General features: G+C 42.1%; 2 protein-coding genes across 9 annotated transcripts in view; one reads left to right on the top strand and one right to left on the bottom strand.

Annotated features, from left to right (window-relative positions):
• The window catches only part of LOC128086198 (kinesin light chain 1), a 62,248-nt gene extending 40,908 nt beyond the window's left edge, over window positions 1-21,340 (bottom strand). For 5 of the 8 annotated variants that reach the window (XM_052694502.1, XM_052694504.1, XM_052694503.1 and 2 more), the window contains exons 1-4: window positions 21,228-21,340; window positions 20,919-21,116; window positions 19,230-19,293; window positions 17,126-17,216 (exon numbers count right to left, since the gene is read on the bottom strand). In XM_052694502.1, coding sequence (XP_052550462.1) covers window positions 17,126-17,216; window positions 19,230-19,293; window positions 20,919-21,116; window positions 21,228-21,323 — 449 coding nt within the window. In that variant the 5' untranslated portion in view covers window positions 21,324-21,340. Of the gene's footprint in view, window positions 1-1,850; window positions 1,971-2,240; window positions 2,507-17,125; window positions 17,217-19,229; window positions 19,294-20,918; window positions 21,117-21,227 lie in introns of those variants that run through there. The other 3 variants (XM_052694510.1, XM_052694507.1, XM_052694509.1) reach the window with 3 other exon arrangements.
• Window positions 21,341-21,384: 44 nt separating this feature from the next.
• BAG5 (BAG cochaperone 5) lies at window positions 21,385-23,471 on the top strand. The gene is made up of 2 exons (XM_052694511.1): window positions 21,385-21,496; window positions 21,755-23,471. Exon 2 carries the CDS (start codon window positions 21,783-21,785, stop codon window positions 23,133-23,135), a length of 1,353 nt encoding a protein of 450 aa, XP_052550471.1. The 5' UTR covers window positions 21,385-21,496; window positions 21,755-21,782; the 3' UTR covers window positions 23,136-23,471.
• The last annotated feature ends 859 nt before the right edge of the window (window positions 23,472-24,330 follow it).

The raw sequence follows: 24,330 nt of genomic DNA, 5'->3' as shown, positions 1-24,330 counted from the left end.
TTTGTATACTTGAGTTTTAAAATAATCATCTGGAAAGAAGCCGCTAATACCAGAATAAACCAACTTACACGTCTTCCAGAGATACTGAGCAGAGTAAGAGATGAAAGAGTAACTGCACGAGCCCACATGTCTCAAGAGAAACAGAAGCTGCATTACGTGGACTCAGCACAGAGCAGGAGGGTTCAGCATCTCCCCAAGCTCCTAATTAAGAGACATAGGTAGGTATGTCTGTATGCACATGTAGATAAACAGATCTCTCTCTGTGTTTAAACGTACACAGCCTATGGGTAGCATACAAGAGAGGGTTTTCTGACCTCATTATGGTAAATTCTTCATAAACAGAGCAAGCGGCAATTGCTTTCATAACCCTTATGCATCCTTCAAGCAGTATTTTGATTACTGTATGTCAGAACATTTAGTAGACTTTCACAAATTTCATTCACATTTCTATGCTCTATTCTTCTTTCGTTGAGCAAAGGCTTTTTAAAATTAGTTTCACTAATAATGCATTGTTGGCACAAACCAATAATGTACTGAGCAGCAAACGAAGCAACTTTATGAGACGTTTGGGGGATAGCATTATTTTCTTTTAAAATTACTTACAACTTTGTGTTTTCTTTTTTCTTTGATTAGAAAATGAATGGAGACCAGACTGACACTGTTGTTAGAATTTCTCATTTGTGCAAGTGTCCACTTCGATCTCCACCCATCAGAAACAGAAAGGCTGCCAAACTTTAACTGCAACACGATGCAGGAGTGATACCGCATTGTTGTGTGACTTCACTAACTGCCCATTTCAGTGCTCTGCACTCTGCTACCCCGTTTTGCATTAAGTGCTCACCTAATTGGAATTGCAGTTTTCTACATTTTTGAAAGTGTCACAAAAAGGTTATCTTAAACCATGTGTTCACAAAGAAAATTCAAAAAATCATGGCAACCCCCTACAAAATACAAGGCCTTCTGCTCAGAATCAGCGCAGAGATCAGTTTTCTCTCTGCTTCCAGTAAATGCTGAATGTGTTCCTTTCAATTGTCTCTATAATCCCAGGGTTATAATATCCTCTATCGTGTTTCGCTGAAGCTTTGGAATTCATAATCAATTAAAGTAAAGCCATTTTTAGAGCAGTTTGAAATCCATTCTGAATTCAAAAAGGTTTTGATTTTTTTTTTTTTTTTTTTTAAATCTCGAAGGTTCCTTTCTAGCTTTCCAATGCACACCCTTTGGGCATGTTTCCTATTTCAGAGAAGTGCAAACACAAAAGGGAAGTGGAACAGACAATTGCTTCCCAGAGTAATTGTTACCAAACCTTCTGCCATTTGCAACACAAAAATAACATTTTAAGATTCCTCGTTCAAGGCGTTTTAATGCAGGACTAAAAAAAAAAAACAACAAAACACGAGTGACATTTGCTCAGCATTCTGTTGTTTAAAGCGGACTGTAAGAACAAACTTTCACTTTTTTTTCCCCAGCTCCTTTTGCTTTCTGATCATGTACCCGAACACTGCTGGTACAATGAAGTCGGATACACAGAAGGAAATCTTTCGTGGAGAAAAAAGCAAGGCGTAGAAGCACCTGACGGATGGAGCAGAGGCTCCCAGCGGCGTCCATCTGGGTGGTGCCGCCCCGGCCATGGCAGCGGGCTGCTCCCCGCTCAGCACGCAGGGAGGAGGCGCGGTGCCCCGGTCTGCGCTTACGCACAAGGGCTGTGCGGCTGTACCGACCTGACACCTCGCTAGCTAAACCAGCAGAGAGCCAGAAGGATAAAACACCTTCCTAATTCACCTCTGCCCAAAAGACAGCACTAACGAGGTCAGTCAGGCATGAGCGTTATCTCGCCCCTACCGATTTACCTCCTTTAACTTTACACAAGGATGCCGGAGGACCTTCTTGGAGCACGGCACGGCGACCCGCAGCCCGAGCAGCGCCGTCCCCGCCTTCCTTCCTTCCTCCCTTCCTTCCTTCCACCATTTCACACCGCCCCGCCGCGTCGTGCGGCGGCCCCACGCAGCGGCCCTCGCTCAGCCCCGGCCCGCTCTCCCCTGGGCGGTGCCGGCGGCGCCGCAGCCCCGCGGGGGGACAAAGCGCGCGGCGCTGCGGGGTCGCCTGAGCGCGGTGACGGAGCTGTCAGCGGGGCGCAGCCTGCCGGCGCAGCCTTTTGTTGTCTGAGAAACGGGAGGGAGGAGAAAGGCGAAGATGGAAGAGGAAAGCCCCGACCCGCCCGCCCGCCGTCCCCCGCTCACCGCTCGGTGCTGCAGGCTCGGATGTGCGCAGCGCTCGCTGAGGCGGCGGGGGCCGCGCAGCCCGGGGAGAGGAGGCGGCTAGAGGAGGATGTCAGCGATGGGCGGGCGGAAGGAAAAGGATTGTTGGGGGGGAGAAAGAGAGCGGGCGCCGCCGTGCCTTCGGTGCTTCCCGAGAGGAGCTGACGGGCCCGACCCGGCCCCCGAGGAGCGGGCGCTGACAGCTGCAGGCGGCCGCCGCCCCGGCCGCTACCGCCGCCCCCCGCCCAGCCCCGCCCTGCGCTCCGCCCGCCCCGCCCCGCCTGACATGGCGGCCGCCCTCCCTATCCCAGCAGCCCCGGCGCGCCCTCCTTTCCCGCCGCTCCCCCCGCCCGCGTGATGTCATGGCAGCCGTCCGCTGCCTCCCCTCAGTGCCGTCGCCATGGCTGCCTGCGTCCGACCGGAGGGGAAGGACGTGAGGAGGGGCTCTGGCGGTCCTGGGGCTGCCTGGGGAGAGGGACTTAGGCTAAAGCTGGAGCGCAAACGCTGAGCTGAGGGCTGGGTGCCGCTTTGTGCTGTTAGTACTTGTCAGCATCCCTGTCTTCGTGCACGCCGAGCCGCCCCAAAGATCCCTGCTGACAGGTGTATGCGTAACATGGAAGAGTTTTGTGGGAACTCGGTGGTGTTGCTGCAAGAATTAAATCTTTGCAGCTTCTAACTTCACTCCTGCTCTTCACAGAATGACAGGATCACCAAGGTTGGAAAGGACCTTCAACATCATCCAGTCCAACCATCCACCTGTCACCAGTAGCACTCACTAAACCATGTTCCTCAGCACAAATCCAAACGTTCCTTGAACACCTCCACTCCATCCGTGGGCAGCAGGCTCCAGTGCCTGACCGCTCTTTCAGAAAACTAGTATTTCCTAACGTCCAGTCTAAATCTCCCCTGTCGCAGCTTGAAGCCATTCCCTCTAGTTTCTATCACCAGTTACACAAGAGAAGAGGCTGACCCCTAGCTCACTACAGCCTCCCTTCAGGTAGTTATAGAGAGCAATAAGATCTCCCCTAGCCTCCTCCTGGTCACTATTTTATCTATGTTCCATTGAGTGCATGTTAATCACTGAAATGAAGAAAGGTGGAAGAAACAGGAGTTCTGAGATGAACAATGCCATTAAATATGACAGTGCACTGCCACGTATGTTGGGAATCATCGGGGAACAGTGACAGCCTAACTTTATAAAAGTGTTATTAATGTCTAGACAATATTAAGGTGCATTATCATCTGAACGCTGTGTAACTCCTGCAGTACATATAGATATGAATCATAAGCTTATGGAAACATGGAGATGTAGTGGTGAATCAGAATGCGCAGCCTCACCTGCACGGTGAATTCTGAAATACATAAGGGAAGCTATGCTAACGTCTGTTTGTCTGCAAAGAAACAATCAAACAATTCTACAGAACGGCAGGGGTGAGAAGGCAGGATTCCTAAAAGAAAAATGGAAGAAGGAATCACAACTCATGCTGTAGTCAGAGGAGCCCAGCAAAACAAAGTGAGGGAAAAATGGATAGGCTGCAGAATGCCTGAGCAGAGAGTCCCTGTGGGGTTTAAGGGCAATGTAGTATTGACAGGGAAGTGGCCTGGCCAACTATGTGTAATTGTGGTAGGTAGGTGTCTGAAAGTAATATGAAAGGGGACAAAATGAAAAAGCATTCCTTCATATGCATGTTTTTAAAACGAAGAGTTATGTCAGTTGGTCCACAAGTTCAGAGAATTTCCATGAATATGCAAAAGGTTTAATTAAAAATAGAACATGCCCTAATTACATGATTATGCAAGAGAACTGATTCAAAGGAACCCCTCCTGTCTTTTGAATAAACAATATTCATTGCTTTCTTCCTATCACACATTTGCTTTCAAAGATTTCCTGCAATTAGCTGCTTACCCCAGGGAAATGAGTATCTCTTGAACAAAGCACCTACTCCAGCTTTGACCCTGATTCATAATATGCTGCCTAATGATGTATATGCATGCTTGCAATTTTCCACATCAGCAGCACACACTACAAGCTGCATCGTGCAGCAAGGCTGCTTATTGCAGAGGAAGTAATGTGCAGTATTGCTTACCTCTGGATACGACACACAAAGAGGAATAGGCACAGGAGACTGTGTCTCTTCTCAAGCTTCTGCCTGACCCGAAATATCATCATTTCTCCCCAGCTGGATCTTGTTTTTTTTGTTCCTTCTCCATAAGCTACCTGCATTCTTCCAGCAGAAAAGCTGTCTGCTGCCCACATTTCCATCTTGTCCCAGGAAACTAGTTACGCTGTGTGCCCTGTTTTTAGGATGAAGTGACCTAGACATACTGTCTCTAAAATATTCTTTGTTCAACGAGGTCACTATTGTTTTCTGCAGTCACCCAAGTGGGCATTAAAGTAAAATCCCCAAATATGTTATTTATAATTCTGAATTCTTTATTCTCAATATACCCATTCCCCTCCTCTCCCATAAAAGAGTTTGGAATTTGCATTGGGACGGAGCAAATCAAACAGTTCAGCTTATGCAGCAGAAAAAACTCTTATATTTTGAAGTGCAAGTGTGAGAAATGCACACAGCAAATCAAGATTCAGTTTGACTGACATCCACAATCAGAGCAAGCCTCTGCAAAAAAGTTCAGATTCATTTATGAAGCGTAGGTCACTTTATTTTACTATTGCTGTTATATCCTCTTGCCTTAGAAGATCCTTCTGCCAAAAGAGACAAAAGTTTTTTAAGTCTAAATTTACAGTCTATAATATCTATGACTTCATTCTATAAATATGGGCTACCATAAAGCATTTCACTGGAATAATTTCAGTTGCTGCTAAAGTGCTGTTTAAAAGCATCCTGGTAATAATAAATATTGAAAGGCCAGATTCAGCAACCTGTCTGGCTTTTCATCACTATCACTTGACAGTTGCATATGTTTTTAGTTTATATTTCCTACAAGAATGTCCTTTATGAAGAACAGGAAACATAAAAATCAAGGCTCAAGACCAAAAGTGTCAAGTACTCAGCTGCAGACAGCATTAGCCTAACTCCTTTGTATAGATTTGCAAATTACTGCATGCAGAGCAACCTTGTTAGGATGGAATTCAGGCACTCGGGAGTAAAAGGACCGGATTTTGTTTGACTCACTGTCGTGGTCAAGATGCCTGAACGTGCCATAGGAAACCCACTGTTGGGCACGGCATTAAAGTACTAAGTAAAATAAACACTGATCACAATCCTCCTTCTAAAGTCAATAAGCTTCATTTACATGGAAGTGAATTCTCTTTTTTCAGTCACAAGGATTTCTGGAAAGTGTAACAAATGAAAGCCAGCATGTTTCTCCCTGACATTCTCTATCCACAGTGAAATAACAAGGAAATAAAGCATGCAGTGTAATCCAGCTCTAACAGGCCATTTCAGTAGTCAATTTCTTTTAGTTTTTTTTTAAAGAGAGCAGGATGCTTGCTGTGGACATTAACATTTTGCTACCCAGAATTCTTTTCATCCCATCATTATTACAGAGGAGTGCTATTGTTAAAATCCGAAAGATACTGAAGGTTTAAAAAGACATTCAGTTAGCTTCAAAACATTTTTTTTTTAAGAAACAAAACAAAACAAATAGCACATAAGAACCTCAGCTAACACAGTTAATCAGATGAATGCTAGAAACTGATACACAATTTTCCTGCCAATGAATGCAGCTATAAAGAAAAATATCGAACAACTTCAGCAACACAGCTATATTTATGTATTCCAATTTCCTCTGTGATCTTCAACGTAATAAACGATCAAGGAGTTGAGAATCCTAGCCTTCCACAAATTACAATGCTCCCTGCTGTATGAATCAGTATATCCCAAGATTGCACTTTCAAGCATCTGAATTCCCAGCAGGTTAAGGATTGGCAGTAGAGAGTTTTTGATATTAATTAGATTGGAACCTTCATTCATTGCATGCAAGTGGGTTTCAGCCTCTACAGGGAACTGCACTGGCCTTTACTACCCCTCCATCCAATCAGCAATTGCTCTGTCTTCTAAGAAAGACATTCTTCTTTCCAGCCAACATTAAGCAGAGGGACAGACTGGGACATAAACTGTTCTCAGTACTAGTAAGCCAGTGCTTCTTCATGAAGATAAGGAAGGAAGGAAGATGTATCCTCTTTACTCTCACAAAGATTCTTATATACACTTAAAAAAAGAAGAACTCGTGATTTTTCTGATGCTTACACTTTTCTGATGCTTACATGCATACACTTAAGCACAAGAAATGCCAGTCTCAGGGTATGCCTGTGCGTGACCTCCGAGTAGTTTTTGTTTTTTAATATAACTGTGAAACTGAATTGCAAAACAACTGGGTATCTTGCCCTCTGTGCCCGAGAACCTCATGCCAGTGTTGTCTCAAGGGTAATTCATGCGTTTAGATACTGTGCCAAATTGAGTTGTCTTTCTATCTGTTTTCCCTTGCTAGCGATTAGCCCCTCTTCTCTGTTTGCATTTCTAAGTCCTCAAATGTCACACCTCCCTTTTGCACTTATTTAAACCATTGCAGAGAAAGGATGTTTCTCCCAGGGTAAACCTCCTGGATGGTCCTCCCACCACTCACCTGTCTAGAAGATCTGGCATTTCTGGCATTCCTTTCCCCTTCCTGACCATCAATTTGCTTGGCTAAACAAACTGAACCATTGAAGTCTTGTAAGATTCTGTATCTCCCTGATTATCATAGCTGCCCTTCTCTGCTACCATTTGCTCCATCTTTCTTGAGCATAACGTGCTACAATTTTGCGCCATGATCGCTATTGAAAATGATGGCTCCTAATTCTGATTTATTAATAACCTCCCTTTCACTTGATGTATTCCTTTTCTGCACATGCTGTAGTAATTGCCAAACCCTTATCCACCTTTCAATTCTTCTTTTAAATGCTTTTCTCTCCTCTTTAACTAATACTGTATATAGAACTACACAAAATGCATTTGGCATCCGAGCAAAGTTGATTGCAATTTTATTTATTTATTTATTTTTAAATAGGAGCCCATTTTACATCTTTGCTTTGCTTAAGAGGCTATTCAAACCAAAGGCATACTGAGTTGCACTGGACCAAGAAATTTATGGTAATACAGTTTGCCCCAAGGGAAGGGGGAATGGAAATGTCTCTGCTGTGTGACATCTATTTCTGTAGCTTCTGGGCCAATGACCCATTATGTCTCTGCAGAAAATGGCTTCTGTGAATTTGCCTTTGGCTAGATAGATGGTATGCAGTATATAGGGCAGAGAAGGGCACAGCCACTCTAGAAATCAATAGGAAACAGAACAGCCTGTGCTAAGCATTTCATTCCTCATCCTCTCTCTCCTGGGAAATAGAGCAGGTGCAGGAAGAGAAATGATGATATTCCTAGTAGTTTCGATATGAATGCTCTCCTTGCAGCCTTCCTCTTACTGCAGCAAGCGTGTGCTGTAAGGAGTTTTTGCTTCAGTTTCAGAAGTTCTAATTCTTTTTTTCAATTTTTTTTAAACCTGCTTTAATGTAACCTTTTCTTTCCACATCATAGAGAAATCCATTGAAACGTATTCAGTTCAAAGACATGCCATAGACACGCTCTTCACTTTTGTACGTTCACTATGATATAGAAAAACACCACCGCTGTCAAGTCTCAGACTTAAACACTGGGCTAAATCACTCCTACACGATGGATCATCTGTTTCTTTCTCTACAGACTCATCTATCACAACTACCTGAGAGCAAGTATTCTTGAAAAACTCAGATCTGGACAATCCCCAAAAAGTCTAGAGGAGGATTTGGTACCCCCAGAGGAGAAGAGGTAGGGGGAGAATGGTTTTAAATCCCGTTCTGTGCCTTCTTCTCAGCTCCCCACACGATTCAGACAATCTCAAGGTCTCGGCTTCCACAGTTCACCCCAGGACCTCTACAGGATCCATCTCTGACCCAGCCCATCCATACTTCAATGCTCTTTACATTAGGACATTAGCCTCGTAGCTGTTTATTTCTTTTTCTGAAGAGAGGGATTCCTCATACATCCGTGTATTGGTGTTTAAGAGACCAATACAAAAGTGCTAGCAAAGGGATGCTATTCATTGACAAACATCAAGTCTGGCAAATACTGCTGCATCAGATCGTGTTCTGAAAGTTTTTCTTGTGTCTCAATGGCAAGATGCAACTGAGATGAGTAGCAACCCATGCAGAAACTGGCTAAGGAAAAGGTAGTTGTGTCATCAGCATGCCAGTCATCAGAGATATTCTGAGGCTAGACTTTTGCTTCAGAGAAGAAATAACTGGAGATAGAAATTAAAAGCAGTTCCTTGACCTGTGTCTTTTGTGGCCAGCTGTTTATAATTCAGTTCACAGAAAGTAGAGCTTTTAGTAATTTTTTTCAAGGGGAAAAATAAAAAAAAAAAAAAATCTATGTCACAAGGGTCCTCTCAAACCCATCATCATCTGAAACAGCTGGGCTGTTAGGAGCACTTTGGTTACACACATGGTTCACTCAGCCATATCAGGTGACAAGTCCTGTGGGGAAATTCCAGGGAATTGCTGGAACATGCCACCTGCAGCGTTCGAGATTTTGAATCTGTAATATTCTAACAAAATTTTTTCCTAATGTTTAAAAGCCTATGTTTTAGTGAAAGCTTAAAATACATTGGAATTGCTTCAGTAGTAAGTGCAGTTTTACACAGCTTATCAAGCCCTAGTTATTGAAAATAACATACTGTAAACAGGAACTGAAACATGCCTAAATAAACACTATGAGAAATTTGGTAACAGCTGGTATGAACAAATTAGCCACGAAAGTGAAATCTATTGCCTATACAGAGCCATGCTTGTTACCACCAGCCAAAGGGCCAACAACATACCATGACCATATATTTGAAAACTCTTGTGACTCATACAGAACTATCTTCTTCCATCAGCATGTAACACTGACCAGAAATCCACCCAGTAAACTGTTCTATTGTGAGCAGCAATTTAACGTGCCCCACATCCTTACAATTAACTCTAAAACCATAACAACATTACTGCCACGTTTATAATGCCTGGATGCAGAAAGCACTCTAAGTATCTTTAAAGATAGTTCACACATTTGCCTTTTCCCAACCCACTCACTTTGCAGCCAAGGAGGCTGGAACGCTGTTAATTTGATTTCCCTTCTCTCCCTTTGATTTTTTGCTCATGAAAACTAATGGGCAGTGCCTTATAACAAAGCTCATACTGTAAATAATTGAGATTGCCTTTCTAATTTACATGTAAATACATGCAAGAACTAAAGGTTGAAATTACATTATTAATTACAGATGAAACTGAATGTTGGGTTCTGAGTGGTGGCTGGATAATGCCTATAGACTCAAGGCCCTAGATAGAAAGATTCTTTGCTGCTTTTAAAGAAAGTGAGAACCTTGTGATTCAAAAGACAGAGAAAAATCTTCCCAAGATGGAAAAATGCCCTGTTCAACAGCTACCTTTCAGTCAGATTCTGTTAGCATCAGCCTGGTTTACTCAGTTCTATGACTGCGGAACTTAATTCAATTGGATGTATAGCTGCAATGCTGTAGTTACTATTAAGCATGCTTGGCAAGTCTCCAGGTGTCACACCAAATATACCCCTTTTTTCCCAACAGCACTGGGGAAGAAGCAGCAAAGCATTAATTTTTACTGTCTTTCAATTAAAATTCCTCTATAATATCCTACGGCAGAGCTGATTTTTTTCTTTGAAGTGAGCCGAATTCTCCTTCAACATAAATTAGCACCTGTGGCTATTTACTCATATCATAGTCAGCTTAGTATTTTGTCCTGTTTTTCATGGTAAAAATTTCATGAGGCCTAGGGAAACTGGAGGATTTCCAGACATTATATTAAATATGCAATATTTTGGTAGATAAAAGACATCCAGAAGACACTTTCTTACATATTCATTGGAGAAGGAATCTAGATTTCCAATCTTTCAAATTGTTCTAGACATTAAAATCTGTAATTTTTCTGGACCTCTTTAAAAACAGCCAAAGTATGCCATACATCAATCATCATATGGATGTCTTCTGGGGTGAGATGTTTTTTGTTTGTTTTTAAAGCAAAGATGGAGCTAAAATTTGTCAACAAAGTTCTTTAACAACGTGGTATGAACAGCGACCTGAATTTCTCATGCTTCTGAAACTTGCATCTTGCCTGTTGATGTGTTCTGGCTCAGCTGATGAAAGTTATCACAGCCAGTTCTGCAGCTGAATCATATCCGTAGATCCTCTGGAGGCGGTTGTGTGAACAGAGCACTGCTGAACGCCAGCAATTCTTGACAAGCATGGGGGCTGTTGGAAACTCTTGCCACTCATGGCTGATTCAAAGTAGTTCCAGGACTGCTCATCTTTATGTTAAATGCTTATATTGCTCGCCAGCAGTCCCAACAGCCAAGCAATGCTCACGATCATTCCTGCTGTCTCCTGCCATTTCAGGCCCTCCTGAGAACACATCTGAACCAGCCCTAAGGATAAGGACCAGAGTACATCAGCAGGGAAAAATCACTGTGCCTTCCTTCCCCTTCAGAGCGTAAGAAAAGAGATCCAGTGTGTATCCAGCTTGTACCACTAAGACAACACGAGCAGCTGTAAGAAACAAAGACTTTGTCTTCAGTGCATCTGCACAGTTTCTAAAACTCTGATTTTGACAGCAGCAGTACTATAAAATGTTTCTCTTAAATAAGATCATACAAAAACAAATAATGTCATTTTTTCTTCAGTACTTCTAACAAAAAGTACTGCTGCATTTCCACAGCATCTGCCACTTGAATAGATCAATCAACTAAATCTCTGAATACTTAATCTTAATCCGTTAATGAATGCAAAGTCAGAGCACAAAGAAGTAATTCCTACAATAATGAATATTAATGAGTATTTCAAGAGGATCACGTTCCATCTTCTTAAAAATCATATTAAGAAATAAGAAAATTAAGAAATAAACTTTCAAGAAAAATAATTCATATTTATTGGTTTTTTGTTTTAAAGAACTGAACCTGAATATTTTTGAGTTTAATGTTCTGTTAATCAGATTACAGCCATCAGAGGGTAACATTCTAATGTGAAACTTAATTCATGTATATTACAGGTCCACACAAATAGTATTTTTTCTTGAAAACTTTTCAACCTGCCAGCCTTCATGCAAACAAGTGCCCCTTGGGCTCTGTGCATGATGTAAAGTAAGTCCTTGTTTGGCTAAATCTGATTGCTCTGTAAGATAGCAGGATTGCTTAGCAATAGTGGAAACTGAACACTGCATACAAAACAGTCCCCTTGAAACGGAGCCAGAGCAGGTCAGCTTCTGTATTACAAACTGGACTTCTGAACAAAATTTTCTTCCACTAGCAATTTTCAGTTAATCAGTAACTCCTTCCACTATTTTTAAAATTCCCAATAAAATTAAGAACTGTATTTAATCTCAAAAATTCTAAGCTGTTCAGATCCCTGTCAGTCATACCTAAGGGTGCTGGATCACTTCAAACCAACCTTTAGCTGTTCTGCCTGTCAATTCCCATTTGACAATTCTTCCTACTCCTCTCACATTCCACAGAAATTAATGCTTCAGTAGAGAAATTCAGTGATTAGCAAACACCCAAAGATTCTCAGAACACAGCCATTCCCAATACAAACTATCTAGAATTACTTGAATATTAGCAAAACATTTTTGCTATATTATGTACTTACTGAGGAGATGGATTAAAAAAGGCACACGCTGATGCTACTAAATAAGAAATACTGCTGTTCCTTCTGACAGGATTTGCTAAATACCTAAATGATAAGAACACTCCTCTGCATTTTTCCTATACTCAGGAAACATGCACTGAAAAGCCACTCTTTGATCTATTTGACTGGTTTCACTTACTGTAGCAGACCTTTAGACACAGGAAAGATTTATTTTCAGTAGTCTAAGGGAGCTCCTCTTTCTTGCTTTGATGTATAAAGGATTTATGATCAATACTATCTGAAAGCAGCTGGCATTGCTACAACTGCTCAGTGTCAAGCAAAAATATTAAAATTAATGCAACACTGGTAAAAAAAATGATAATGCCTTTAGCATTTCAGAAAATGTAATTATCTTAGTAAATGTGTGCGGCTTTGGTAACGAGACTCAGAGTTTCAGATGGTTTATTTTTAACAACATCTTTTCACAGTGTTTTATTACATATTCTAAATCAAAAGTCACCACTTACCTACCAGATAAATGCCTCACTCCATCAACACGCTTTAGATGAACGGGTCTGGCATCCCACACAGAACCTTAATGATGTCAATCCCATAAAGGCATGAACTTCACCTACAAGCAGCTCAGAGCAAAATCCATTTACACTAATTACATTATCTTTGGGTGACCAACATAATACATATTCAGAAAACACTTTTATAGCTGTGGTTCCACTACTGAAGATGCTCCCCGCTGCATTTCTACAGGCAATACTAAGGAGTAGGTCAATAGAAGAGAATAAAGACTGGAAGTAATTTCACAGCCACTGTGAGCTGACTGAGAAGCAATCCAAACCCTTCATCTAAATTTCCACATCTCCCTTCTGCCACTAGTAAAATTCTTACATCTGCACAATGAGACAACACAAATTCAACTGACATCCAACACTTTCCTCCTTGGATTAGTTTTAGTAGCTGTGAGTCAACTTCCTGAGCTGGATCAGCAGGCAGGCAATGTCTGCATTAAGAGAACTGAGCAGCTCAGATGAAAATGGTTCTTTTGATTGACCCCAACCCACTTCAGCATGTGAGAAAATACCTTAGGGATCTCACATGCAGAATATCACAATATAGGACTATCAGCTACCAGTACACCGGGGATCTGATCACTGCTCTTCAGCAATGATACCATATGTTCTCCAATAATTCTTCCATATTTGAAGTTAAAATTATTTATTGAAGTGCACATTCACATTGCAATCAAAGCATACTTGTTGTAACATACAATTTAATGTACAGCCCTGAAGAACTACATTATACACCAGAAGAAGTCTATTTCAAGAACTTATTTTCATTAAGAAACACATCATTTTCTAACTTCTTAATAAACATTTATCTTTTACAGTACTATGTAGTAAATAGCTTTCACAGTGTTCTCCTACTACTGATTTTCACCTCAGCAAACACTATTAATGACAGCATCATTTGCTATTAACACAGTTATTAGAACCACAATTCAGTGAGCATTTTAATCCCAATGATATCATCATCTTTGTATGAAGCAGCACAATCCATTACAGTGTCATTAATATTTCATTTTCCAAAGGAATCATTAGTTCATTAATGCCAACTTTTCACTCACGCTGAAAAACCTCATGAATAAATTATGTCATGTTTAGGTATGAAAAACGGGTCAATGGCTATTGAGTTCACATTTCCAAAACAAAAGCATTCCCTACAGCAGGGCTCTGGAGAAAAATGTGCTTCAATAATAGAATCCTCTTAGTAAGTATTAAAACAATCACTACATTGAACTGTATAGACATAGAGAACATTCAGAGTTAAGGAACTTTCTTTAAATTACAGACACACAGCATAACATTTTAAGACTTCACTTTGATCAGCTTCCTACCAATTGACATTGCATACCTTGAAGCCAGAAAATCCCCCTCAAGCAAGTTCTTTTGAGTGAAGAAACAGGTGAGAATATGACGTTCTTCTCATACAGCCAAGCATCACTTTCCTTCTTTACAAAGATTAAGTTTCTGGCAATGCATCTTTTTTATAGCAGATAAAATCTCCAACAATCACAGGTTAGAGGAACCGTTGTCCAAGAGGCACATTTCTTATAAAGAAAACAAGATTACAGCAGGCTCTACTGCTTTAGTAAATTATACGAAATCGTATCTTAAGCTTTCAATAAAAATGGAAAACAGTTGTATTAAAAAAAAAAAAAAAGGATTATTCAAATTGTGCATATACACTTATGACTGAAGGAACAAGTATGATTTATGTTATACTACTACTTCTGCCCCAGACAGCTGCTGCAAAGTGAGGCATTTAGTCTTTATATACAGATGAAGTCTGTGATAACATTCTCTGACCTAAGTTCATGGCACATTGGCATTTGTTTTATGAGGTATACCTCTGTGGCTTTAAAAACAAACCAAAAAAAACAACAACCAGGTGTGACCTGTTTCAGTTAATGTAAAAGAAAAAAGCTTTCAAGAGTTTTCTAGTTGTGTTTTCGTTGGGAAACATTTTGATATTCATGGAATAAAAGGTGGTTTATAATAAAACAGTGGTTGTGAATTAAGGCTAAAGGCAAATTTTATTTACACAAAGTCTAACAGACCTAAGCAATCATTACACTGGACATTCAGATTGTGAACATCACTATTAGCAAGTTAATAGCACACCTTGGCAGTCTAGGTAGCACTACATTCTTCATGGAGCTGTGATCACTTTCCAGCATTTGTTGTTCTCCGACGAAGCCACCTCAGGGCTCTCACCAGTGCTACTTGGCCCATGAGAAATGTGATAGTAAAGTTACGTTTATACCAATCTCTTGGATTCCAAAGCCAGGAAGATAACCAGCACACAGAACAAGAAGAGAAAAAGGAACATAAATATATTAAGACATCCATTGGCACTGACAAATGACAACTTTGTGATGACTTACACTTTCCATTCTTTGTGACAACACTTTCCTCATCTGAAAAATAACTTCAGAAATGTCAGATGTGGATAGTCACATAATGAACAGATTGCATGTGGAATATATGGCTACAATTATTCAGAGCTCAACTGCAAAGAAGTTTAATACGTAACTTCATAACCAATTGCATTTCAAATCAGGTAAGATTTAATCTTATGATGACCAGCTTTCCTTCAGAATCAAGCCATTTTTAAGGATTTCCCACCAGTGCTGTGCTGTGTGTAGTATCTGTGCAGATGTGAAGATGCATGTGTTGGAATGGGCATATCTGGTCACCTTTTTTGTTTGGTTGGTTTTTTTGGGGGGGGGAAAGGAGGGGTAAGGAAGAGGAAGTAAAATCATACTTCAAAGTTTAATTATGCAACCCAATACAGGAAACACTTTCATAATGCCTCACCTTTTAAAGACTGTGCCTTTAATATTACCAAAGTTTGCTTTTTGGTATACATGACTTCTAAATATTGTAAATATACCACTTTTTAATCTTTGGGCATTTGCTTCAAATTCTTGCTCCTTCTACCAACTGAAGTAATTTAATGATTACCTTCATTTTTCCACCACGGATCCCTCCTCTATTTTGCAAAATTTCATACAAGCTGCAATACAGTACTCTTATTGTAGAAATAGCAGAGAACATTACATTACACCTTGAATTTAGATTTTCTGTCATATCTTTTAGAAATCTTGCATGTACAGATTAGCACAGACCTGAGATATTAACCTCTCAGTAAGGACAGCAGTGAAAATCATGCTGACAAGAAGCACTGAACTACCCTCTGAAATGTCATGTTAAATCAAAATATCATGCTAACACTGCAACTGTTTCTTTTCCCCTTTCACGTCTCATTTCCCATTTCTTTTTTTTAAAGACCATCTCCACTCTAGGTACCCCGAACCATATATTCTCGTTGTCTATGCACAGCCATTGTCTTTATTCTACCTGAATTTTAGAAGTTTTAACACTTCAGCAGCCAGTTTTCAGGCCAGCCAACAACACTGCAGAAAAGTGTATAGCTGAATGCATAAATTGATCTTTTTAAGTGTGACCCCTTAAAAAAAAAAAAAAGAAAAGAAAAAAAAAGAAAAGAAAAAAAAAAGAATGCCTATAAGCTCCACTGTTTTCAAGGCTGTGCAGTTGCACTTGGCATCAGTCATTCAGTGTGTTGTAGCAAAGCAGCAACAAGGATCACCACCTTCAGAAACAGCCTGAACTCTTTGGTTTTGCTTCCTCCACTCCCAGGCAAAACACATTCATTTGTTTTAAATGCTATTACTTTACTGTAAGAACAATTCTATTGTACATGCACAATACATACAAAGAACCCTAAACTGCATTTTTTCATAGATCAATTACAGTGACAGTAGAATTCTAACTCATGTTACATCATCAGGAATCTGAGAACATTTGTGACCTTAGAGCCCAATAGTCTTTCATTCCAATACAGAGAAGAAATGACATTTTGGTTTCACATGCAGTGGACAGCACTACTTTAACTGGGTTGCGTAACATCCTCTGCCTGCTTCCTATTTCCTTCTCTCCACTAAGCTATTTGCAGATTGGTAATGTGTATTTGCAAGTCATTCTCCAGTTGTTTCAGAATCCCAGTCCAGTTTATCAAGTCGTGTACAAACAGTGACAACAACACAGCAGACATGAAAAGGTGAGTGGATGTGGGTGCACCCAACTGCAGCAGAAGTTCTATTCAGGATGAGCACAGAGGGTCATTTCAAAAAGGCTTTGCCACACACAAATAAAACTCAAAGGTACTCAGCTTCATCTTGAGTGCATATTTGCAAAATAATAACAAAAATAATAATAATACACTTACTAAATGATTTTCCTTTGAGGCAAATCACATTTACTAGTCCTTACTCAATTTAGTTGAGTAGAATCTGTTACTCTAAAGTTGCCGTCTTTTTACTCACACATTTACCACTTTCAATTGGCAGGAACAAAAGGTCCAATGCCACAGGAGAAATAAAATTGATCTTGTCCCTTAACACCACAAAAATCAACAATAAACAGCAAAGTCAAATGCCAATGCAAATTCACGTCAAGCACCAACAGCAGCACTTTATAAACCATTTTCCAAAATAAGACTTTCAGCTGCTCGTTTTAAAAAGTTATGGTAAAAAACAAAGTTAGATCCAATCCTCTACACCTTTTAGCTAAACTATGATGTCAACATAAATACATTCTACATACCTGTTATAATGCAAATGCTTTCTAAAATTTTTACGCAGGAAGTCCTTGTAAAAGTCAGCCATTTCCTCTGCATTCAATGTCACTTTCTGGCCTGAAAATAAGTTTTGGCATGACAATGTGAAGATAGATCTTCAGACTAAAACACCAGGCTCAGATTGTGGAGCTAGGTCTGACTGCTTGCTCTCACAGGCTTCTTGTATAACCTTGAACACATACATTTACATATTAAAAACTTATCAATGGAGCACAGCAGATTAAAAACACAGTGCACGTTGGAACCAGCACAGTAATTCTTAAACCCTTCTTACTCATGAAAGTGATGTTTGTTTATAAAAGTCTCAGCTTTCTTAGGAAGCCAATGAGCTCTCCCAAAAAGTCATCTACTTCTTGAGTAACATTAATTTGTCACAGGGCTGAAGTCTAAACACTGCCAGTAAGAGCACTTAGGAACTTGAATTTCCTCCCTACAAGGAGGTCTGTAAGTACAGGCAGAACACGATTCATCACTGACAAAACAATGTCAAAAATACATTTTTTTCTACTGCTGCTAATAAATTTCAAGTGACTTATCTCAGTACACGTGCTCTTTCGTATGTCAGATATATTAATTTAGTAGGCAACTCTTTTTGTACAGAAGTACAAGAGAGGACGCACAAATTTGAACATATTGCTCAATGTGGAAGCTAAGGAGACACGTATTCTCCCCCCAGAACATGAAAGGAAGATCTTTTTCTACCGCACACAAGTAGCACCTGGACAGCCAACAAATATTCTCAACTTTGTTATTTCCTACAAAAGCTTTTTAGCATCAACAGCAATTCTAAAACAAGGGTCAAATTAGAATTTCCCAGAGAATACGGACACGAGGGAGAAGAGACTGCGAGATTCAACTTGTTATTGTTCCAAAAACACATATTAAAGCACCCAAGATTGATCATAGAATTGTGTGCTATTTATCAGTATTACAATATCCTAACATACTATGGGATAAAATCATCATAACAGCTTTAGTCATAATATTCAATCAGTTCTGCTGACAGCACTATTAATCTTTTGTATAAGAAATAACTTTTATTCCAACTGTACATGCATGCAGTTATTACTCTTATCTATATACAGCCCTGTGTGAGAGGAGCCAACCCAATATTTGCAGTCAACGTAAGGGATGTAGAAATTTATTTTCTCTTCTACTTCTCAGATTTAAAAAAAAAAAACAACCAAAAAACACACAAAGCAGTTGTTTTTCTTAACAACAGAATTTAATTTGTTTTGCAATCACACACCAATCACTAGGACATAAACAGAAGAGGAACATGAAGGTCTGAGATATATAGAACATCAGTACAGATGCTTTCCTGAAGTCAAACGCATCATTATTCTATAAACAAAATGTTCAGCTTTGTACTACAATGGCCAATTCTCTACATTACGAAAGCATCCTTATTTCTATTTCACATAATAAATTATTCAGGCAAGTATTTTACAGCAACTGTGCTCAGACAAAGATGGTCAAAGAACAGCTGTTGCCTCTTTGCCCCGAGAAGCTGTGGATGCCCTGTCCCTGGAGCTGATAAAGGCCAGGGTGGATGGGGCCACAGGCAACCTGATCCAGCATCTGAATTATTGGTTGGCAACCCTGCCTGCAGTAATGGGGCTGGAATGAAGTGAACTTTGAGGCCCCTTCCAACCCAAAGCATTATTATTCTTCAGAGGTTATCTTACTCTCTCTCATAGAAAATACTGTATTAATTTAATGTGGACCTGAAGAAAGAGCATGCATTTTTCTGCCCACCCACAATATCCACTGAAGGCAAGTGCTCTAGTACGTTCAGCTCAGCTAGCTCACTGGGTTAAGAAACGTAAGAGAAGAAAGCCTGTTCTTCCTTAGGCTGCAGAACGGTTAATCACTTGAAGAGGATTTCAGCACATTACCTCCAGCTGGGCAAGGAGGAATTAGGGGACAAACACTGAAGCAGAAGATCTCACTTTCCATATGCATGCTCTGAACAATTACTTGGCATAGAACACACAGCACATAACTAGCAAGATCTGAAGTCTAACAGAATTCATAATGTATCCTGAACTGTACAAAGATCTCACTAACCTGTTTCATCTCTCGTTTCCAGACCCTTGGCTTTCAGTCTAGAGTAGATAAATTCTTCTTTTTCCTAAAAGATTTTTTTTCCACATTAGAATTTGAGGCATTCGGTCCTTGAAGTAAGCCTTTATTTTTAAATCATGTAACGGCCCAGTGCCTAATACCCTCTGAAATAACAAACAACACTCACTAAATTTGGAAACATCAACAGAACATTTTCCCAGGCACACTGACTTTGTGTTAAACTGATAAAGCTCTGTTGCTTAGATCCTTTTGGACTTGGTCCAGAGGATGGCCATGAAGACGATCAAAGGGCTGGATCACCTCTCCTGTGAAGAAAGACTACAGGAGTTGGGCTCGTTTAGCCTGGAGAAGACTCCAGGAAGACCTTACCTTCCAGTACTTGAAGGGAGCTTATAACTGGGAAGGAGACAGACTTTTTTTGCATAGTTTGATAGTGATAAGACAAGGGGGAATGACTATGAACTAAAAGATGGAAGATTTAGGTTAGATGTTAGAAAGAAATTCTCTACTCAGACTGTAGCGAGACCCTGGCACTAATGCCCAGAGAGCTGTGGGTGCCCCATCCCTGGAAGTGCCTAAGGCCAGCTCGGATGGAGCCCTGGGCAGCCTGAGCTGGTGGGCCTACATCAGGCATCTAGAACTAGGTAAGTTTTAAGGTCACTTCCAGCCTTAGCCATTTGATGATTCAATGAACCTGCTAGCTGCAAGCATCAATCGATTCATACACGTGTCCTACTGAAACACACACAACTCATGTGTGGAGTACCACTAACTTGTTTTTTCTACATCCAAATCTTACAAAAACAAACAGTGAAGATAAAACAAAAGTATGTAACTGAGAATTTCTGTGTTCAGAAAAACATGCAGCCTTAAAATCTGTCATTATTTGGATGTATACACAATAATTATCTTTTCACCATTTTCTCAAACTCAAAAAGCAGTTCTACAAAATTTTTTTTAAAAGTTTTATTTTTGCAAAATCTTCACAAGGTCAGGGAGGATATGGTGATCAAAGCTCAGAAATAATGAATTACTGAATCACTCCTATTCTTCTTAACTTATAGCATCATAGAATAGTTTAGCGTGGAAGGTCAGTGAGCTCCAACACCCCTGCTATGGCTGGCTGCCCCCCAGCAGACCAGGTTGCCCAGGGTCCCACTCAACTCAGCCTTGAACACCTCCAGAGACGGGGCACCCACAGCTTCCCTGAGTAGCAGTGCCAGCACCTCACTGCCCTCTGAATAAAGATATATATTTTTTTTAAACATGTAACCTAAACTGCCCCTCTTTTAGCTTAAAGCCATCTCCCCCTTGTCCTATCACTGTGTGTACGAAGTCACTCCCGTTCCTGTTTATATGCTCCCTTCAAGCACTGGAAGGCTGCAGTGAGGTCTCCCCAGCGCCTTCTCTTCTCCTAGCTAAACAAGCCCAATTCCTTCAGTCTTCCCTCATTGGAGAGGTGCTCCAGACCTTTCGGTGCAATCACAAAAGAAAGCAGAACACAACTGAATGCGTCCTTGCTTTCAGTCTCGATACAAGCTGCAACAAGCTGCAACAAGCTGCCAGCGCAACAGGACCTGTCACGGCGTCACTGGAGTTAGAAGGGACCCTTAAACGCCCCCACCCCGCCCAGCCCGGCCCGAGGCCGCCCCCCAGCGGCAACGGACTCACCCGCTGGAAGGCGGTGTTCTGCCGGGCCCAGAAGCGCTGGTTCCACGCCTGAGTTTCCTCCCGCAGCTCCCGCAGCCGCCGTTCCAGCCGGGACTCGCGGGGCGGCACGTAGAAGATGACGGGGCGGAGGTTGGAGCGCTTGTCGGGGGGCCCGATCCAGTCCCTGCGGGAGCCGGCGGGGGGACGGAAGCGCGGCCCCTGGAAACACGCGGGATGACCGACGTTAGCGCCGTTCCCGAGCAACGCCGAGACTTCACGCGCATCCCGGAGCCGCGCACGGCTTTAAAACGCACCGCGACGCGCACTCACCGCCCGCTCCTCCCCGCCGGAGGAGAAGGAAGAGGAGAAGCGGCCGTAGCGGCAGCCGCCCGCACTCAGCGCCCGCACGGCGCCGCCAGCCGCCATCCCCCGCCGCCGGCCGCGCTTTACGGCGATGTCGCGCGGGCAGGGCGGCCCCGCAGCCGAGGGCGGTGCTGCGGGGCGGGGCCGCGCTCCGGGCTCCGCGCCCTTCGTTACCGCTCGGCCGTGGCGCAGCGCCGCGCCGGGCCGCCGTGCCTCAGCCCGGGGGCGGCTGCCGGGTGAGCCGGGGATCGGGGGGGCCTGCGGGGCCGCGTCGCCTTCAGCGCCGGAGCGGTGGGAAGGGGCGGCCGGGGGCGGGGTGGGGGGAGCGCTGCGCCTGCAGCGGGTTCAGCCCCGGGCTGAAGGAGCGGTGCGAGCCCGCGGACGGGACAGGGCTGTCGGTGCGGCCGCAGCGCCGGAGGAAAGTTGTAAACAGCGGCGCTGGGAGATGGCGCGGCACCCGATTAACCGCCGTGTTCTCTTTGCCCTCCTCGCAGTTCGTCTGAAGCCGGATGAGAGAAGAGCATGGATATGGGGAACCAACACCCTTCCATTAAACGGTTGCACGAAATACAGAAAGAAGTCAAAGAGATCGAACAGCAAGTGGCCGTCTTCAGCGGGTTGTCCACGGACCGGGACTACAAGAAGCTGGAGAGGTCCCTCACCAAGCAGCTGTTCGAGATAGATTCCGTGGACACCGAGGGCAAAGGGGACATCCAGCAGGCCCGAAAGCGAGCTGCCCAGGAGACGGAGCGGCTGCTGAAGGAGCTGGAGCAGAACGCAAACCACCCGCGCCGGCTGGAGATCGAGGCCATCTTCAAGGAGGCACAGGCGCTGGTGGAGCGCGAGATCACGCCTTTCTACCAAGGAGGCAACTGTGTCAACGAGGAGTTTGAAGAAGGCATCCAGGATATCGTGCTGAGGCTCACCCAGGTGAAAACCGGAGGGAAGGTTTCTTTGCGCAAAGCGAGGTATCGCACCCTGACCAAAGTGTGTGCCGTGCAGGAGATCATAGAGAGCTGCGCCAAGAGACAGCTCTCCCTGCCGCTCTCTAATGATGCGCATCCTTCTGTCTCCAAGATTAACTCTGTGATGTGTGAGGTGAACAAAGCGAGAGGAACTCTTATTGCGCTTCTGATGGGAGTGAGCAGTAATGATACCTGCAGGCATTTAGGCTGCGTGCTCACAGGCCTCGTCGCTGATTTGGATGCTTTGGATGTCTGCGGTCGTACGGAAATAAGGAATTACAGGAAGGAGGTCGTGGAAGAGATCAATAAATTGCAGAAATACCTGGACTTAGATGAAGAAGCGGATTCTACTCACGCTTATGATTTGGCACAAAATCAGTCCATTCTAAAAATAGAAGAAATCCGCAAGAAAATGAAGGAAGTTAATTCTTTACTTTTGAAAGCAGAGAATGCTTCTGATTTGTATCTGGGATCCAAAGCAGAACTGCAGGGATTAATTGCTCAGTTAGATGAAGTGAGTCCGGGAAAAAATCCTTGTATTAGAGAAGCCAGGAGAAGAGCTGTGATAGAAGTACAAACTCTCATAACATACATCGATTTAAAGGAAGCACTTGGGAAAAGGCAGATGTACGCAGAGCAGACTGCTGCAGAACATCAGTCTCATAAAGCAGTTTGGACTGTTCTTGGAAACTTGTCTCAAATTCAGCAGGAGGTGATTTCTTTTGATGGAAATAGAACAGATAAAAATTACATGCGATTGGAAGAACTCCTTACAAAACAACTTCTTGCACTTGATGCTGTTGACCCACAAGGTGATGAGCGATGTAAGGCTGCCAGAAAGCAAGCAGTAAAGCTTGCACAGAATATCCTTTACTACCTGGACATGAAAACAGATGAATGGGAGTACTGAAGGAGCCATGGCCTGACATAAAATAACATTTTTTTCCTGCGTCACGTCATGTAGGATTATTGTTACATTGGCAGCACATAAGGTGTTCTATGCTTGCTTAAATCATGGGGGTTGCATAAAAAGTTACCTTGGCTATATGCGTGCTATCCCACGCAGTCACCCACTTGCCATGGCAACTGTCAGTACACCATCAGCAATTCTGGTCAATGCTATAAGCAATGAAATGTGATTCTCTGAAGGAGCAGCTTAAGAGTTGATTGAATTGCTTCTTTTTTTTAATCTGTTTTTTTTTTGGTTGGTTGGTTGGTTGATTGTTTGTTGTTTGTTTTGTTTTTTTTAATAACCTGTTGTAATGTTCAGAGAATGCAGATATTTCAAAATGCAGAAAATTCCTTGTGGTGCAGTACTGGCAGAACTATTTCAAGAAAGCTGGACATGAAAATTAGTGTTTAAGCATGAGGCTCCTCCCAGTAACTTCATAGCAGTCTGAATGCTCTTAATGTGCTGTTTTGATGAAAAGTATTAAATGCAAAAAAAAAACCCCAAACCTGCTGCCTTTTAGGTTGTACTTGTTTTATTCCATCCATCACACTTTCTGGTTGTTTAGATCTCTTTAGATTTCCTACTTAGCAGAAGTATAATGCCAGCTTCAAATTTACATAGGCAAAGCCACTTTTTTAATGGTATCTGTGACCTATGATTTGCAAGAACAGTTCTGCTGCTGGTGGAAACTGATAATGTTTGCTTTAAGAAGCTGAAACTTGAAGAGGACAATCTGTAGATACGTACTGGCCAGATGAGTTGGGTTTTGAGGATTTCACACTGCCATCCATTAGCACCTGAAAACTGCAATGAACTTTATTAATGCTACTTAGGTGTCTTTCTAAAATTCTGCTGTTCTGTCTGGTTTTGACTTTTCCTATTGGATGAAAACAGAAGTTATGCTGAAGCAGATGAGCATTTTGGAATTATTTTTGTAAAACTAGATAGCTAGATATAAAGGCATCCCTAATGATGTACGTTTGTGTGATATATATACATATATAGATCTTTCATACTGGTCAGGTGTGGCTTTAGGCACGTCTTGGAAAAGACTTTTGCCATACATCTCTCCTTGTAACTCACTGCTTAATTATAAATAAGCTTTGTAAGTAAGCTCGACTGTTCTACTTTATGCACTACCTTTCATTTGTGG

This window comes from Tympanuchus pallidicinctus, unplaced genomic scaffold, assembly GCF_026119805.1.
Source record: "Tympanuchus pallidicinctus isolate F22 unplaced genomic scaffold, pur_lepc_1.0 scaffold3, whole genome shotgun sequence".
In the NCBI taxonomy this organism is placed as follows: domain Eukaryota; kingdom Metazoa; phylum Chordata; class Aves; order Galliformes; family Phasianidae; genus Tympanuchus; species Tympanuchus pallidicinctus.
Note: the sequence above shows the minus strand (reverse complement) of the source record. Positions and strands in the feature narration are given on the sequence as shown.

Excerpts from the sequence above, each read along its gene's own strand:
- BAG5 (XM_052694511.1), top strand. The coding sequence starts at position 21,783 with ATGGATATGGGGAACCAACACCCTTCCATTAAACGGTTGCACGAAATA.